The 15,930-nt window shown below is 41.5% G+C and overlaps 1 protein-coding gene across 2 annotated transcripts; it reads right to left on the reverse strand.

The window, feature by feature from the left end:
- Positions 1–708: 708 nt before the first annotated feature.
- ATAD1 (ATPase family AAA domain containing 1) lies at positions 709–15,919 on the reverse strand. Of its 2 annotated transcripts, none has more exons than XM_010714153.3 (10): positions 15,712–15,919; positions 15,086–15,261; positions 13,614–13,712; positions 13,209–13,329; positions 11,446–11,646; positions 10,329–10,435; positions 7,473–7,562; positions 5,853–5,903; positions 2,098–2,234; positions 709–1,564 (listed from the first exon to the last, which is right to left on the reverse strand). In XM_010714153.3, exons 2-10 carry the CDS (start codon positions 15,245–15,247, stop codon positions 1,444–1,446), a joined length of 1,089 nt encoding a protein of 362 aa, XP_010712455.1. In that variant the 5' UTR covers positions 15,248–15,261; positions 15,712–15,919; the 3' UTR covers positions 709–1,443. The 2 variants fall into 2 exon arrangements, with proteins under 2 accessions (XP_010712455.1, XP_019473573.1); XM_019618028.2 differs by having other exon boundaries at positions 15,703–15,919.
- Between the last annotated feature and the right edge of the window lie 11 nt (positions 15,920–15,930).

Genomic DNA, 15,930 nt, shown 5'->3' on the forward strand with positions numbered 1-15,930 from the left:
GTCCTCCAGGGGCTTCCGGGTGCTCCCGCTGCTTTTTCAGCCTACAAGCTGAACTCAAACTGTCAGCAGTGCCTGACACCAGGCAACACCTCACCCTGGCTCTCTGCACTGCAGATTGTTTCGTTTTCCACTGTCACCCTGCTTTCGCCGCTTACCTCTCTGCAGCCAGCAGAGCTGTGACAGCGTACTGTCCCTTGTGATGATTGTGATGATGTCCCTTGTGATGGGGGTTGGTCTCGATGATCTCTAGAGGTCCCTTCCAACCCCTACAATTCTGTGATTCTGTGATCTGTGTCAAGTTAGTGCACAATCCACAATTATTAGGAAAAATTAAACTACTGAAAACCTGCTGACAACAACTTTACCAAAAGACTTTGCCACTTACATTTTAACTCTTTGCCTTTATCGCTACATAGCTTTACATGAATTTACCAAACTCTTACCAACAAGTACAGCAGAACATCGCTAAATCACATCTATAAACCTGAAGTTGCCTCCTCATTGCCTTCAGTTTTGCATGGCAGAGCAGGTGACACAGCAAGGCACCACAGAACACCCCCTCGCCATGGCACAGTGGGGCAGTGCAGCAGCGCCTCTTCCAGAGGAGATGAAACAGCAGTAGGACCCCACTGTGACACGTAGCACATCAGAAAGCACAGCTTCAAAAACCTCTGAAAGGTGGAGCTTAAGGAAAAAGCAGTTAAGTAGGCTCTACCCTTAATTAAATCGCATTGGAGGGGAAAAATAAAAATAAGAACATTAAAATGTCTCCAAAAGCAGAATTCATACAAAAGAAAAAGCATTCAAACATTTTTACAGTAGTTACTATCTTTACTCAATGGCACCAGATTTCAAGTGGTGATGTGGAAAAAAAAAATATCAGTAACATTTCCAATTTTCCCTCAAAGTTATTCTAGAAGCTGAATTTCTACTTGCTGCTCGAAGGAAGAAGTAAGTGTGAGCTGAGTATCGATGAATCTATACATCTTCTGATTTGGTTTCATTCAAGAAGTAGAAAAGATTTCCCATACTCAAGTTATCTACATATTATGTCTACATATAAAAACAACGCGTGGCTATATACATGTAATACATACACACACACCTGTATGTATGCACACAGCCCGGCAGCAGGCGGCCGCTGCCCTCGCACCACACCAGAACCTGCCTTAAGGCTACACAGTGCATCCATAAGGGACAAGACACAGGCAGCTGCTCTTGGTCTGAGCTGTAATTGTTCCACTTCGTGATCTACTGTTACATTTCTAGTTGTGCATGACAAAAATTTCAATAACTTAGCATTTGCTGTATAAAAACAATTCCAGAAACAGAACTCCCTCATCCAAGGAGCGTCCCCACTCCCAGCCCCGTACTTTGCTTTCTCTAACTGATTACAGAATACAAATCACGTCACATCAGAAACAGCAAGCGCACTCCTCAGCCTTAATCTATAATGACATGCATCAGCTCATCGTGAAGCGTGGCGTTCTTTGATTTCCTCATCTTCTCAATTGCCCTGTGGAGATCCTGCTGCTGCACGGGCCGAATTTCATCTTCATCACGGCTTCAGGACAAAGAAAGAAAAGAAAACCAAGAGAGTCACTTGAGTGACACGTGGCACCAATTCAAACAAAGAGAAGTAATCTCCGAGAACAGCAACTCTGACTCTGGCCCAGCACTACCCTTAGGATGTGCTTCTATCTGTGCATGCTGTCTACCTGCAGTCAGAGGAACATAACAGAGTACAGTTCCATGTGTACGAGAGCATTGTGTTACCAGCGTTTCAAACTGGTAGCACAGTGCAGTAATGTTACTCTTGCTGGTTTTTGCCAGCTCAAGCTTGACGCCTTGGAACAAACAGTCCTATTTTGATGGCCAAAATGAGTAAGATGACTTAGTTAGTTTTTTTGGTTGTACAGCGGCAGTTTGTCAAGAAGGAGAGAATCTCCTGTTTTCTGTCAATCAGGGAGAGGTTTGACAAAATTGCTAAAATTTGCCACTCGTATCAGAAAACAAAACCTAATAACTGCACAATATGTAGCACCAAGAGCCTTCCCACCTGCTGCTTAGCTACTGTAACAGAATAAAGGCACGTACTTCTCTTCTTCGCAGGCAGAATTAACATATTCCCTGACGCACAGGAGCGCTGCGTCTCGGCACATTTCTTTCAGATCACTTCCTGAGAATCCATCAGTCTCTTTGGCAACTTGGAGAAGATCTACATGCCTGTCCACCTGTCCAGAAACAAGAGAAAAGAGCACGGAAACCCTGAAGTCGTCACTTTGTTCTACGAGTACAATAAATGGTCACCTCCAATTATTTTTACCTGCCCTAAGGTGGGGTTTTTTCCATCTTGCCTTTTTGAGAGCTAAAAAGAAAATTACTTGATAAAGTTATGGTCTGAACTCTCCCAGGTAACCAATTTAATTAAATGAAAGTGATGTTTCATCTGATAAATCTCTAAGCATGAACAAGCAACCACATGTGAATCATTACACTGCTACCATCTGTTACTGACAAAGTTCCTGAGCAGTTTTGGAAGCCTGATGGCTGGAAAACAGGATCGTAGAAACCACAACTTGGTTTCCCCAGCACCCTCACAAGTTCCTTGCAACTCACAATGAACGCCATCCAATGTATCCCCCTTCTTAGCCACAGCCTTTTTTAGTTTGTTTTTAACATTATTTGAGAGACAACATTTTATTTGCATAAACACTTGCTTTGACCAGTATTATAGCAAGGCAGGAAAAAGTTTATCTTTTGTTGTTGCCAGCTCTCAGTGCAGAGTAAGAACTTCAAAAGCTGTCGGTCAACTTACTGAACAACTAATCCTATTTTACACAACCATGAAAGAGGGAACTTAGAGGCAAAAGAACATCTCCAATCCCATGCACTGGATCAGACTGAACTCATTCTGGTCGAGACCTCATATTTATTCACCCAGTTTACAGCTCCTTCCAGCAGATTTTCCACGGAAGACACATTTTCCTTTCAAGAAGCTGGAGTGACGGAGTGATGGCATCAGTGGACAAAGGAAGGGCAATTGATGTAATCTACTGGACCTGTGCAAGGCCTTTGACATGGTCCCCCACCACATCCTTATCTCTAAATTGGAGAGGTATGGCTTTAAAGGGTGGACTACTCTGTAGATAAGGAATTGGTTGGAAGGCTGCAGCCAGAGGGCTGTGTTCAATGGTTCTATGTCCAGGTGGAGGCCGGTAACAAGCAGTGACACCCCCCAGGGGTCTGTCTTGGGACCAGTATTCTTTAACATCTTTACCAGTGACACAGATGACGGGATTGAGTGAACCCTCAGCAAGTTTGCTGATAACATCGAGCTGAGTGGTGCTGTTGATACAGCAGAAGGAATGAATGCCATCCAGAGGGACTCCAATCAACTCGAAAGGTGGACCCTTGTGAAACTAATGAGGTTCAACAAAGAAAAGTGCGACATTTTGCACTTGGTTTCAAGGGAATCCCAGCTATGTAAAAGATTGGGAAAGAACTCCTTAAGAGTAGTCCTTCAGAGAAGGACTTAGGAGTTCTGGTTGATGACAAACTGACCATGAGCCAGCAGTGTGCTCTTGCAGCTCAGAAGGCCAGTGGTACCCTGGGCTCCATCAGCAGAGGGGGGACCAGCAGGGACAGGGAGGTGACTGTCGCTCTCTACTCTGCCCTCATGAAGTCCCACCTGGAGAACTGCATCCAGGTGTGGGACTCCCAACACAAGAGAGATGGAGCTTTTGGAGAGGGTCTAGAGGAGGGCCACAAAGATGATCAGAGGGCTGGAGCATCTTTCCTATGAAGACAGGCTGTAAGAAATGGGCTTGTTCAGCATGGAGAAGACTGTGGAGAGACTTTATTGCAGCCTTCCAAAATTTAAAAGGAATTTAGAAACATGAGTTTCTAAACTCAAAATCAAGTTTTTAAACAGGTACATAGTGATAGGATGAGGGGGAATGGTTTTAAAGGAAAGGAGATTCACATTAGCTATCAGGGGGAAGTTCTTTACTATGAGAGTGGTGAGATGATGGAACACGCTGCCCAGAGAGGCTGTGGGTGCCCTGTACCTGGAGGTGTTTAAGGCCAGGTTGGATGGGGCCCTAGGCAACTTGATCCAGTACTTCATCTGGTGTCTATGGCAGGGAGGTTGGAACTGGATGATCTTTGAGGTCTCTTTCAACCCAAGCCATTCTATGATTCTAAGGTGTTAAGGCCAAAGCAGTCTAACCAAAAGACTGAGATTAAAGAGTGATTTCTAAGAGGGAGATAATTCCACAGAACTGGCTGGATGGTAGGAAAGGCAAAGCCTAGCTGTCTCTCATCGCTTTGCTTTAAGCACGGCCCTGCACACAAATACGAAAGCACACATGGGTCAGCTGTGGAGCCACCCAGTTTGGCCATCAACAACTGGATGCAGCAGTGTAGCTGGCTAAGGAGAAACTGAAAATGGGGATACTGTGCTACAGGTACTGACAAGGATATCCCTTCAAGTCAGGAAGATGAAACAGTACTTTGGGACAGGAAGGGAAAACAGCAGGCATGCCTACAGCTGCCATGTGAAGGGCTGTCCAAAGCTTGTTCCCTGGATGGAAAAAGCTAGGCTTGAAAGATCCTCCTCCTCCTATGGAATAACCAGCACAGGCTGATTTCTACCCTCTGTACCCAGCAAGCATCATTTGCATAGCTGGGATTCCCTGCCAGGTGCTTGAAAAGCCTTACGCTCTTTCAAGGCCGCATTCAGAAGCTGTTTGAGGTTTCCCTTCAATGCCATAAGAGCAAGGTGCTTGAACTCACAGGCCCAGCAGCCCAGGCAAAGGATCTGCACAAGTCTGATTGCATGCAAAGGCTGCCTGCAGTTACTGGGGAAGCCCGCTTGAAGGTCTGTTATTTGGCACACCTTACTAACAACTCTTGAAAGGAGTAATTATTTGGAACCACAGTTTGCAAGAAGTTTAATTTGTTTGACATTTGCTGCAAATAGGTCAATTTTTCCTCCACAACTCCCTTGGCTTTTAGCATCAGTTCAGTTTTTGCATTTATTGTCAACTTGCATTCCAGTCCAACACAAATGATCCCAAATGACCACCTGAAAAACAGCCTCTTCAATGTCTGCCATTCATGATGATGAGCTGCAACTTTGAAGCCTCTTAAAAATATCATTTGTTATTAAAACCAACTGATTTTTTTTTAGAATATGCATAAACAGACCCCTTGCAACATTAATTTGATGAGAATTAATGCTGCAACCTAAATTCTGTAAGATTTCTAGATGCACTCACTGCTACTTTTCTTTTCATGTGCAACCCAGATGTGACAGGAATAATGTATTTAATATATATAATTTCTAAAAACACCCATAGTAGTTTTCCCAAAAGGATGTACAAACTATGAATCAAAGTGGAAAAGCAGCACTGTCAGAAAAAGTCATTCCTCCATTCTGAACGTGAGCCAACAAACCACTGAGTTGAAGAAAATTGGAATGTCTTCTTCCTGAGTGAATGGTGCTTCACAACATTTCTTTCACTGATCAAAGCTATTTCCAGTCATGCTTCACCTTTAGCTGCATCTTTAGTGAGATGAAAATATCTTGTTTTATGAAAAGATAATAGGGACAGAGAAGTTATTTTCCTCACTGGCTCGCACTTAAACCAAGAGGGAACTCTACTGCTTCAAACTGACGCCACACTTAAGAGCACAAAGGATTCCTAAGTTACAATCAGGAATACTCTGGTAGATTATTGCTACCTTATCTCAAGAAAATCAATTACAAAATATTTGCAACAACTCCAGAGCATGTGCTCATGATAACAGTATTATAGTAACTTAACCGTTAAGAGGAGTCTACTTACGTTTTCGTTTTTCAGAATTAGCTTCAAGATTGCTTCTCTTTGTTTCAGAGCCTTAAACAAAAGAGATTAAAGTTATTGGAAAACAAAAATAAACATAAACAACATCCACATCAGTCTTGCACTAAGTGGGCTTTTGGGTCAATTTCAGTGACAAAATCTGATCCCTCAAATGGGAGACATGAAACACAGGAAGGAAACCTATCTGACAGCAATTAGGAAAACCACTCAGCAAAATCTAGGGCACTCTGACTCCAGGAGCACATGCAGTCGAACACTTGAGCATACACATTTACACTAACTATAGAGAAAGAGAAATGCACTACTGTGTTTAGTCTTACTTTGCCCTAAGTACAATCACCTGTCCCGAAGGATTTCCTATCATCTTTAACAGAAGGCCAGTTCAAACATGATAAGTCTGGGAATAGGACTGTTCAATTGCACAATCAATGACAGTTTTAATCCTTCAGTTTCAGTCTCTTAGTTTCAGCATAAAATGATAATTAAGCATATTACCACAGTTAGAAAGATACAACCACAACTGAGCCTTTTACAACAACACAAGCCATTTTTGTATTGATATCATAAAGTGCTCAAAGGCTACTGAAATACCTCGGAAGGGATGGCAACAGCAAAACATACAGTGAGGGTAACATCGTGACTGCTGGCCTAGCTGATACAGACCTTAACTTACTGCCCACTTGGAGTAAATTGTGGAGAATAAAAACAAAGTTTTCCACATTGCTTGCTGTGCTCAAATATAGAAAGGCTTAAGCAGAATGTAAGTTTTGATACCCTCTTCTCTCCTTCAAGACTAAGTACCACGTATCCAGAAACTGATGTACCCCCAGTCTGATTGTCACTGTCCCATAAAGCAGTGCACGCAGATAATTTTGTGCCTTTTGTGGTTACTTACAAATTAGAACTAAGCTCTCCCCAAAAGGCAGCCTGTGAAGTGAGCTGCCTCTCACCTCAGCGCCACTGCCTTTGAAGTTCTTTGTTTAGTAAGTTGTTTCCTAAGATGCTGCTCCTGGTACAGACCTTCTGGCTCATGCCCTGCCTGCAGCTGCCTGATATTCCCTCACGGAATTCAGTAACTGTGTTACCTTGTGCTGCAGAGAAGACAGCTAATGTACTCAGAAAGAAGGCAAAACGTCAACAGCAAAGCTGCACTGGAAAACAGCATAGTACTACTAGCATGAAGAGTGCCCAGTGCCAACTGCTGTGAGCAGAGATGGGATGTGCTCAGGTCTTACGCCAAGGACTTCCTTAAGCTACATAAAAATGCACAAAATTAGTTTGTTTTGTATTTATTTATCCCACAGCAAGGAAAGAGTGACTGAGTACAGCATCTAGATGAAAAAATGGGTTGGAAGCTCTCAGGACAGACAGATGGAGTTCTTTTAGGTAAAAGAACCAAGGAACTAGCTTTTTCTGGCAAACTCCACCCTAAAAGCAGAGTTCTATATGCTTCTAAAAACAGTAAAAAGAAAGTGGACCAAAACAGTACTCCATCTCTATCTCTTTGAAAAAAATCAACCAGATACGTGTTTTTGTGGCTGATAAAGCACCGGCCTGTTGCTAGTCCCCAGGCACTGTTTCAGCAAAGCTGGCAGGACTTACGGGTTGGTTGATATGAAAGCGGGTTGGCATCCTTCTCATGATTGCAGAGTCAAGGTCCTGAGGACGGTTGGTGGCTCCCATCACAATGACCTGCATACACAAAACAACAACTTAGCCTGATACCCCATTTTAAAAACATTACCATACTGCAATTTCAGAACAAAAAATGTGACTCTTCCACTCTTTATCAAAAGCATCAACGTTTAAATAAACTATATGAGGCTTCTTGGTACTGATTTAAGCAACAGGATTTAACCATGCAGCTCACGAGAGCTTTGGTACCACACAGCACCACCTGGGTGGAGATTTTTATGCGAGTCTGACACCCTTTGATCCCAAATTGAAAGTTCCAACACCAAGCAGTAACTCAGAGCTTTCGACTATAGGCAATGGTCTGGAAGGGACCTGAAAGAAGATACGTGGATCAGGTATGACAAATCTTTTCATTCTTATGCAATGTTTAAAATAAAAAAAAAGAGGCAATTAGTTCTCTAGAAAGACCAAATGGGCAGTTTTTACAAAGTGCTGTTTCCTTTTTTTTTTTCCACATTTAGAAAGCCTTAAAAATCAAGCAGAACCTATATACCTTCAGTATACCTGTGGTATATCTAAAGCATACTGAAGGAGCAGTGCAATAGATGTGTATAAGCCAAGTTCCACACAAGGAGAGCATTACCTCATTTGACTGGATTTCAGTTGTTAGCTTAAGGACAAATTTACTTCCCATTGACATCAATCTTGTATTCTCATTCGTTATTTTAAGTTATGTACATTGTAAACACCCAGTCACAGCAGTGAAAAATGTCCAGAAAATAAATTTCCTATCAATAGAGCTTCCTGACACCCTCCTGCTCCTTTGTCTGGGGTCACTGTTCTGCAACGAGTCCTGGCACCTCCTGCTTGCATCTTCTGCATCAGAGCCACCCTGCCACCTAGAGGCTTCATTATACGGTGGCAAACTGCTTCACAGAAAAACCCAAAAGGCTCACTTTTAGCCGGGGCTCAGGCACTCTTAACCACAGGTCTGCCTAGAAAGGGTTGTGCATGCAAATTCTGCGGTCTTGTTTGCGTGCCCAATGCTTGCCGATGCAAGAGGCATCACAGCATCCCTGCTGTGCTTCCCGAGGGTCTGTCAGGGCCCAGCATTACGCTCAAGGTGGTTTTCCCTCTGCACCAGGGCTAGGAGCCTTCCCAGAACTGGCTCTGTCAAACACAGGCTCCTCCAAGCACGAATGCAGCAGCCAGGGCTTACAGCTTCGAGCAGAGCAGCCCCGTTTCCCAGGCACTGAGCCTTCAGTCACTGCCAGACTCAAGATGACAGCAGGTTCAGGCCAAAACTGAAGACACTTTTCAGATGCAATCAGCGAAGGAACAAGTAATGCTCATTATGGTGATTTTACAATTTCCTCCCAACACTGGCAATTTTTTGTACAGTAATAAAAGCCAAATTTCATCCTTGTTCAAAGGAAATTTGGTTGATAAGAATCAGACAAGCCAAACCTCCCAAGTAAACACTGGTATGGAACAAAAGAGCCCCATGAGCTGGCTGTGAGAAAAGAGTCGATCCACATGTCAAAACCACTGCTCCAGGAATGTCAAAGGGAGGAGCCTGCAATACTGTACCAAAAGAAAACACTCCTGCTAAAGAACTCCCCAGAAACCTGAATCAATCCCAGTGTCACCGATCAATCGTTTGCATTGCATTTTTATCCCTACGGCTCTCTGCCATGCAGAGGCATAGCAAGGAAGGGACAGCAATAACTTGCTCAGGCTCAGCACGCTGAGCTTGAGATAGGTAAGGCCACATATTGTCTTACTGCACACAAGAACCTGACTTGCTACAGGAAGTTGCCACTAGATTGGAAAGCAGGTAACATTCGTGCACTGCACAGAACGTGTGCTTGCAAGATCTTAGCTTACACTTAGGTGTTCGTACCACTAGTGATAAGCAAACACTCTGCTTAAAGCCTCTGCACACCTACATTCACCATCTTTGAACCTGTTTTAAAAATCCACTGAAAAGCAGGCTTCGGTATGCACAAGCCAGAAAGCAGGAAGAGCCCATTTCATAAAGAAAAAACTGATGGGGAGCAGAGAATCATAATTCATTCACAATAAAATACAAATTTAAGAGGCTGAAAATAAGCTATTTAAAGAATAACCATCCTTTTCTAAAACCTTAAAATCATTGCTTCAGGTGACACTCTGGAAGCAGGCTTTCCTCTCTGAGGCATCCAAGTCACGTTCTTTATAAAGCATCAGCAGATTTGGTACTTTTTCTTCCCCTCTCTAAAGCAGAATGTTTTTATAAAGACTATGGGAAGGGGGGAAAGCACGTCTCCATTTAACAGAATTTATTTTGACCACAAAAAATTTAGGGAAGTTGACGTTTCAAAGATTAAGAATTTCAGTCTAATACTCATTTAAAGCTAGTCTGATGCTCTTCTGGAAACAAAATAACCTACCTGCAATTGAGTGAATGCTCACATTCTTAATATCTTTCTTGAAATCAAAGATTCTATTTGCCAATTCTATTTTGTTGGCAACCTGTTTTTCCAAACAGTTCAGAATTCCAAATTCTGACAGCCTGAGTTTTAAAGCTGCGTTATTGAAACTTACGACACTTCTGAAAGTAGCAGCTCTAAATTAAAAACAAAACACCTGCAAAAACAGTATTCTGAAGAAGAAAAGCAATTCCTTAATATAATTCATCTCATTCCCATAATACATGGGCGTTCACAGACAGGTAGAGAAATTCTTTTTGCAGTTAATACATGCAATCTGTTACCCCTTCCCAAATGACCCAGCACACCACAGCTGCGATGACAGAATCCCACTGCTTTACTCTCTGCTCACCTGGCAATTGTAATCTGTGTCCAGGCCATCCCACAGACTCATGAACTGAGCTTTCATCATAGCTGTTGCTTCGTGGTCAGAGCTCGAACGACTTCGCAGGAAGGAATCTGTATTAAAGGATTCAGTTAAGAAGTAGTCTTACAATCCTGCTGTTGAAACTACACTCTTTGATTTCTTGTGTGCTGATGGTATACTCCATCCTATTTCTAAAATAAACGCTGTCAACAAATGAAGAATATTTCTTACAATGAAGAACACAGCAGAGGAGACCTAGCACATTTTTGAGCGTATCTTTTATGTTACATCACCCAAGTATGTAACTACCACATCAGACCGTCCCAAATCTTAGCTCCTGGTTTTCACTTTACCCAATTCATGGAAATTTACATTTCAACCTTCATTTCTTACGTAGAGATGGAAATCATTAGGAAACCCCAAAGCACAAGAGAACAGCAAGTTGCAGGACTGGCGTGAAGCAGGCTATGCACTTTGCTATGCAGAGCTCCAATTTTTTTTAGGAGCCGCCTGAAGAACTTCCACCAGGTAGGAAAAGGCACATTTTTCCTACTTACAGGAAAGAAATAAACGTATCTGAAGAAAGCAGCCCCTTCATAAACATGAACTGGACAAAGCTTTGTCATGCAGTTTCTACAAACTGCACGATTCACTCTGCAAAGTGCCAGTGCTTGGAGAAAGTGCACAGTTTCATCAAAGCTGCTCACAGTAATTTAAACACAAGAGTGGCAAGCCCAGCTGCATGGAACAACCGCACTTTTTCTGCCTTCCTATCCGGCGTTCCCCCCCTATTTCACTAGCATTATTAAATTATTATTCCCAAGCTTTTCTAATCCCACGTTTTATTGCCCATCAGGCTTTCCTAATTAGCCCAGCAAAAAATAAGCAGCAACTTGTTGTAATTTCCTGCAGTAACACAAACAGAAACGCGATTTTTCCTGCTCTGCCAGGATTACTTTTCGGTACCATTTGTATTGCTAAATCTTGCATCATTACCATTCTTCTTAAGGAAAGGCTGACAGTAGATCAATATAACCTTCAACTTGAACCTACAGTTCAGCGGCACGCCGCTGCCTTACTTACAAAGAGCACAGATTTTTACCTATTTCGTCGATAAAAATGATGGACGGTTGGAGCTTTATAGCAAGGGAGAAGACAGCAGCAGCCAGTTTCTGAGACTCTCCATACCATTTGTCAGTCAGTGTTGAAGGCTGGAGGTTAATAAATCGACAACCTGCTTCCTTCGCTGTAGCTTTGGCGATCAAGGTTTTGCCACAACCAGGAGGGCCGTAGAGAAGTACTCCTGAAAAAGTCATGGTGCTAATGTTCCCTGGTTGCAATGCAGAAAACACGCTTGGCACAACAGACGTGAGAGAGCCTGGGCTTGTATTTCATCCAGGTTTTAAGAGAGGAAGCCAAGTTGCACAGCGTTCCATCAAATCAAACACATTTAAGATATCCTCATTATAAGATTAAAACCAAGAACACACACACAAAAATATACAGTGAAGTTGAAAGAAGACATTAGTCTGAAAGATGAGTGTTTTATTACCGTGACTGCAAATGTTACATAGACTAGCAAATACACAGACTGCAAATGTTACAAGACTAAAAATCTATTTCTTATAAGCATTATGGTAGGCCTTGTTAGTAGCTTCAAGTTCACTAAGAAAGCTTAGCGCAGAGGGGTGAAAAACAAAAAGGAGCCCACAAACATTTTAAACATATCGTGCACAAATGAAGTGTGATGCCTCTCATTATTTTTAAACTCTCTGTGTTGAAAGAAATGACAGCAGTGTTTTCCTAACACAGTTGTAAAGAAAATAATAAGAAAAAAAAAAAATCAGTAAAGGCTGAAACAGAGAACTACTGTTTTTTTCTGTTTTTGCAATTGATGATCAGAAAAATAACTACTCTGAAAAAATGACTTCCTATTAACACTTGCTGCAAGCCACTAGGAAAACAGGGAGCTTGCCCTATACAGAAAGTATGTTTAAGAAAGATAAATAATTCTCCTTCCACTTATTAGATCATTTGAACAAATTTCCAGACAGTTCCAATTTGTGATTTAAGAGAGCGTAGCCTTGAAAAAACTAAACCACTAACAAAACTGTTTCATTTTCTATCTCTTGGTACGTAAAATTGAGAAGAGATGGCCACAGATAACAGGCAGCAATTGGTTTCCAGAGAATTTTGGGAAGACAAAATTCTGGGGATCAGAGTATTAACAAATTTGGTATTTTGTCCAACACTACGTATGCAAATTCTGCGTGTGTTCAAGAAGCATCAGCAAATAGAACCAGCTGCATTCTAGCACAGATAGTTCCGATTACCCAACTTCATCAGTATTGTCCAGCTCAACTCCAGAGAGAATCGAGGGATTTCCAAAATAAAAATGATGTTTTTCATGACTGCAATTTCTAGGATTAGAACAGAGAGCTGTCTACAAGATCAGCTTAAAGCAGTATTCACATTTGTGACTTGTGTTTTCATGATACATTAAAAAAAAACTAATGAAGCGTACAAAGTTGCGCAGCAAAGGACAAGATGAGGTCTAAAAAGGACAAATTTTCCATAATTTAGATGGCTAAAAATGCAAATTATATAGATTAATGCATTAAGATGCAACATCAATAACTAAGAAGCAATTATCACTTCATAATTAATACGAGCCACTCCCCAGAATTTACTTTCATGGCAACAGAAGAGGGAAAACTGGAGAGTTTTCCCTGGCATCAGTCCTGTTATACTTTGGATAATTATCAGCCCACTTCCACCTTCCTTTCTAAGTAATTCTAATGTGGATTTTTTTGTTGTTTTTGTTTTTTAATACCAATACAGAAATTCATAACATATCCTTCCTACCTTTTGGTGGCTGTAAGAGCCTGGAGTTCTCAAACAAGTATTTCTTCTTGATGGGCAAGATGACTGTGTCTTTCAAATCTGTAATGACATCATCTAAGCCTGCAATATCATTCCAAGTTACCTGGTGTGGAAAAAACAGTATTAGAAGTGATTTTAGTCACCACTAACAAAACACACTCACAAATTTAAGTAGTGTTGGGCCTTCCAAAAAACAAAAACAAAAAAACAACAGGAGATAAAAGCTGTATTCCTAATGATGTCACCATAGTTTCAAATTACAGAATCGCCTTCTGTGTATTTCCATAGACACATATATATGCAAAATAATGCCATCCAAAGAAAAAAACTAACATCTTCCATGTCTGAAGTGCTTTACTAGGAATAAAATGGAAAACTATTTCTTACATGCATGCTTAGTGGGTCGACGAGATGTGCAGCAATACTCATTTCATATTCAGAAAGCTTGACATTTTTCACTCCAATTTGTTTCATTAGCTTTTCAGCCTAAGGAATAAAATACCAAGAAAATTAGAGAGGGAAGTAAATAACTTAATTCAAAAATTAATTTTTAAAGGACTGCTACTTGGAGTCTGAAAGTTAGAAATACAAGCTTCTCAGTAAATCACATCTGAAAAGAGCCCAAATCCTTTAGAAGAAGGATTCTGCTGTTTCCAAATTACGTGCTGTCACTTCAGTGAAACAATACTACTGCATCAATGAGGAATCAATGTATTTTCAAGGAAAAGGGACGAAAAAAAAAACAACAAAACAAAGCACCAAAGCCAGATATTTTTTCTAAGCATTGACTGTTTTCTTTTTCCCACTTTAAAAAGAAAAGTCATTTGTTGTGGCAACACACTTTCGCAATTTGTTTTCTCTTCACACTCAAACTTGAGGTTAGATCTGACATGCTTTTTGGATACTGCAACCTCTTATATAACAGCTGGCACCAACACAGACTGTGAAAGCTGATTTCTAAAGTGGACCAATTTTTTTTTACTGAAGATTTCATTTAAAAAAGAAAGGAAAAAAAAAAACAAAACAGAATTAGGTTGCTCAAAATATAATTTGAATTTGAATAGTTGGAATACGTGAATTGGAGTCAGGCCTAACAAATAATATATAGACAGATATAAAATAGATATAATATATATATTATAGATATATATAGATATAATATAGATATAATAATAAATAGATAAATAAATATTGCAATATTTGCTTCAATACTTTCCAAAGGAAACCTTTAACATCTGGTACACAAAGGCACCTACACCTTTTCTAAAAGCATTAACATTCATGCACACCTCATTCCAGTCCACCATAAGGAACAAGGCTTCCCCTTTTTCCTCCCCTTTCCAGGGCATTTTGACTCAACCAGGGGAAGAGACAAGCTGCAGCTGTTCCTGAAAAAGCACTCGGACAGCAGCATTCCTCTTTGCCATGAGCTACTCCAGCCCTGCCTCTGCCATCAAGTTGCCAAAAAGCAGTAGAAAACTAAGTTATTTCTGGTCAAGGTTTTTAACAAGCAACCGAGAGCATTATTTAATGTGACTGCTGCTTAGCAAAGCTGCCAGAAACAGAAGAGACGCTGGGACCACACACTTGCAGATAATTAGGGACGACCACACCATCACACCACAGTTCTTCCACCACTATGAGCTGGAGATTTTAACTTGTTACAAGATGTAAGTACTGAGAAACCTAACAGCTCAGATCCCGTACTAAAATACACTTCCTGTTTTTTATTATTCCACTCCCACAAGCCCTCTTTAATTACTTCATTGGTTATTCCTAGCCCAGTTTTCAGATTTCTCTGCCTGAACAGTAATGAATGAAACAGTGTTGTGCAAAAATATTTGTGAATAAAATCCTACCTGTTTCTGAGCTTCTACTTTTTGCTTTCTGGTGGGGTCGATGGCATCAACCATCCACTTAATGGTGAAGTATGTTACAGCACCAAATATCGTTAAACGGAAGATCAATCCGACCACTTCATTCCGGCTCAGGGGGCGTGAAAACGTTTCAGAGTGGACCATCCTGCCTCTCAATGCTAAATGCAAACAAAAGAGAGAGAGAGCAAAAAAAGTTAAAGCTAAGAAAACACCTACTTTACATTTCAACACCTTTTTGTTTCCACGCAGATGTCCAGCGCAAAGTTCATGGAGTTACAGGAAGTTACAGGAAGTAACTTGACAGCAGCACAGAAAAGGTAACGTAGGCTGAGCCATGCGGGGCTGCAGGCATTGACAGCATGGTTTCACTTCCACTTTCAGTAAGGAGAGAACAAAGGGCAGCCATGAGCTGGGGCCTAGCTGGACTGATGGCAAGCAAAATGGTCCCAGCTTTGGTCTTAAGACATCTGTCTTCCTTTTGGCCGTATAATAGCTCCAAAGAAAGACTACCCTCAGGGCCAGGTGAACATTCCCTTTAAGACTGAAACGTTATGTCTTGTCGACCTAAGAATGCTATGTCACGGAAATGTGGTGATTACCTCACTTACCCGGACAGCTCTGTTTCCTAAGAGGAAGCTGCAGGGAAAGTCACCCAAACGGCACGCTCCAGAGAGATCCGCAGCTCGCATTAATACCCCTGGGCAAGGGAACAGGCTGGACTGGCACACAGCTCCCAGGGGAAGGGCCGGCTACTGCCAGAGCTGAAGTACGGCACCTTCAAGAGAGGGCAACGGAGAGGGAAAATTCTCCTTAAAACACAGAAGAAA

The sequence above is a fragment of the Meleagris gallopavo genome, chromosome 8 (genome assembly GCF_000146605.3).
Source record: "Meleagris gallopavo isolate NT-WF06-2002-E0010 breed Aviagen turkey brand Nicholas breeding stock chromosome 8, Turkey_5.1, whole genome shotgun sequence".
NCBI lineage: Eukaryota > Metazoa > Chordata > Aves > Galliformes > Phasianidae > Meleagris > Meleagris gallopavo.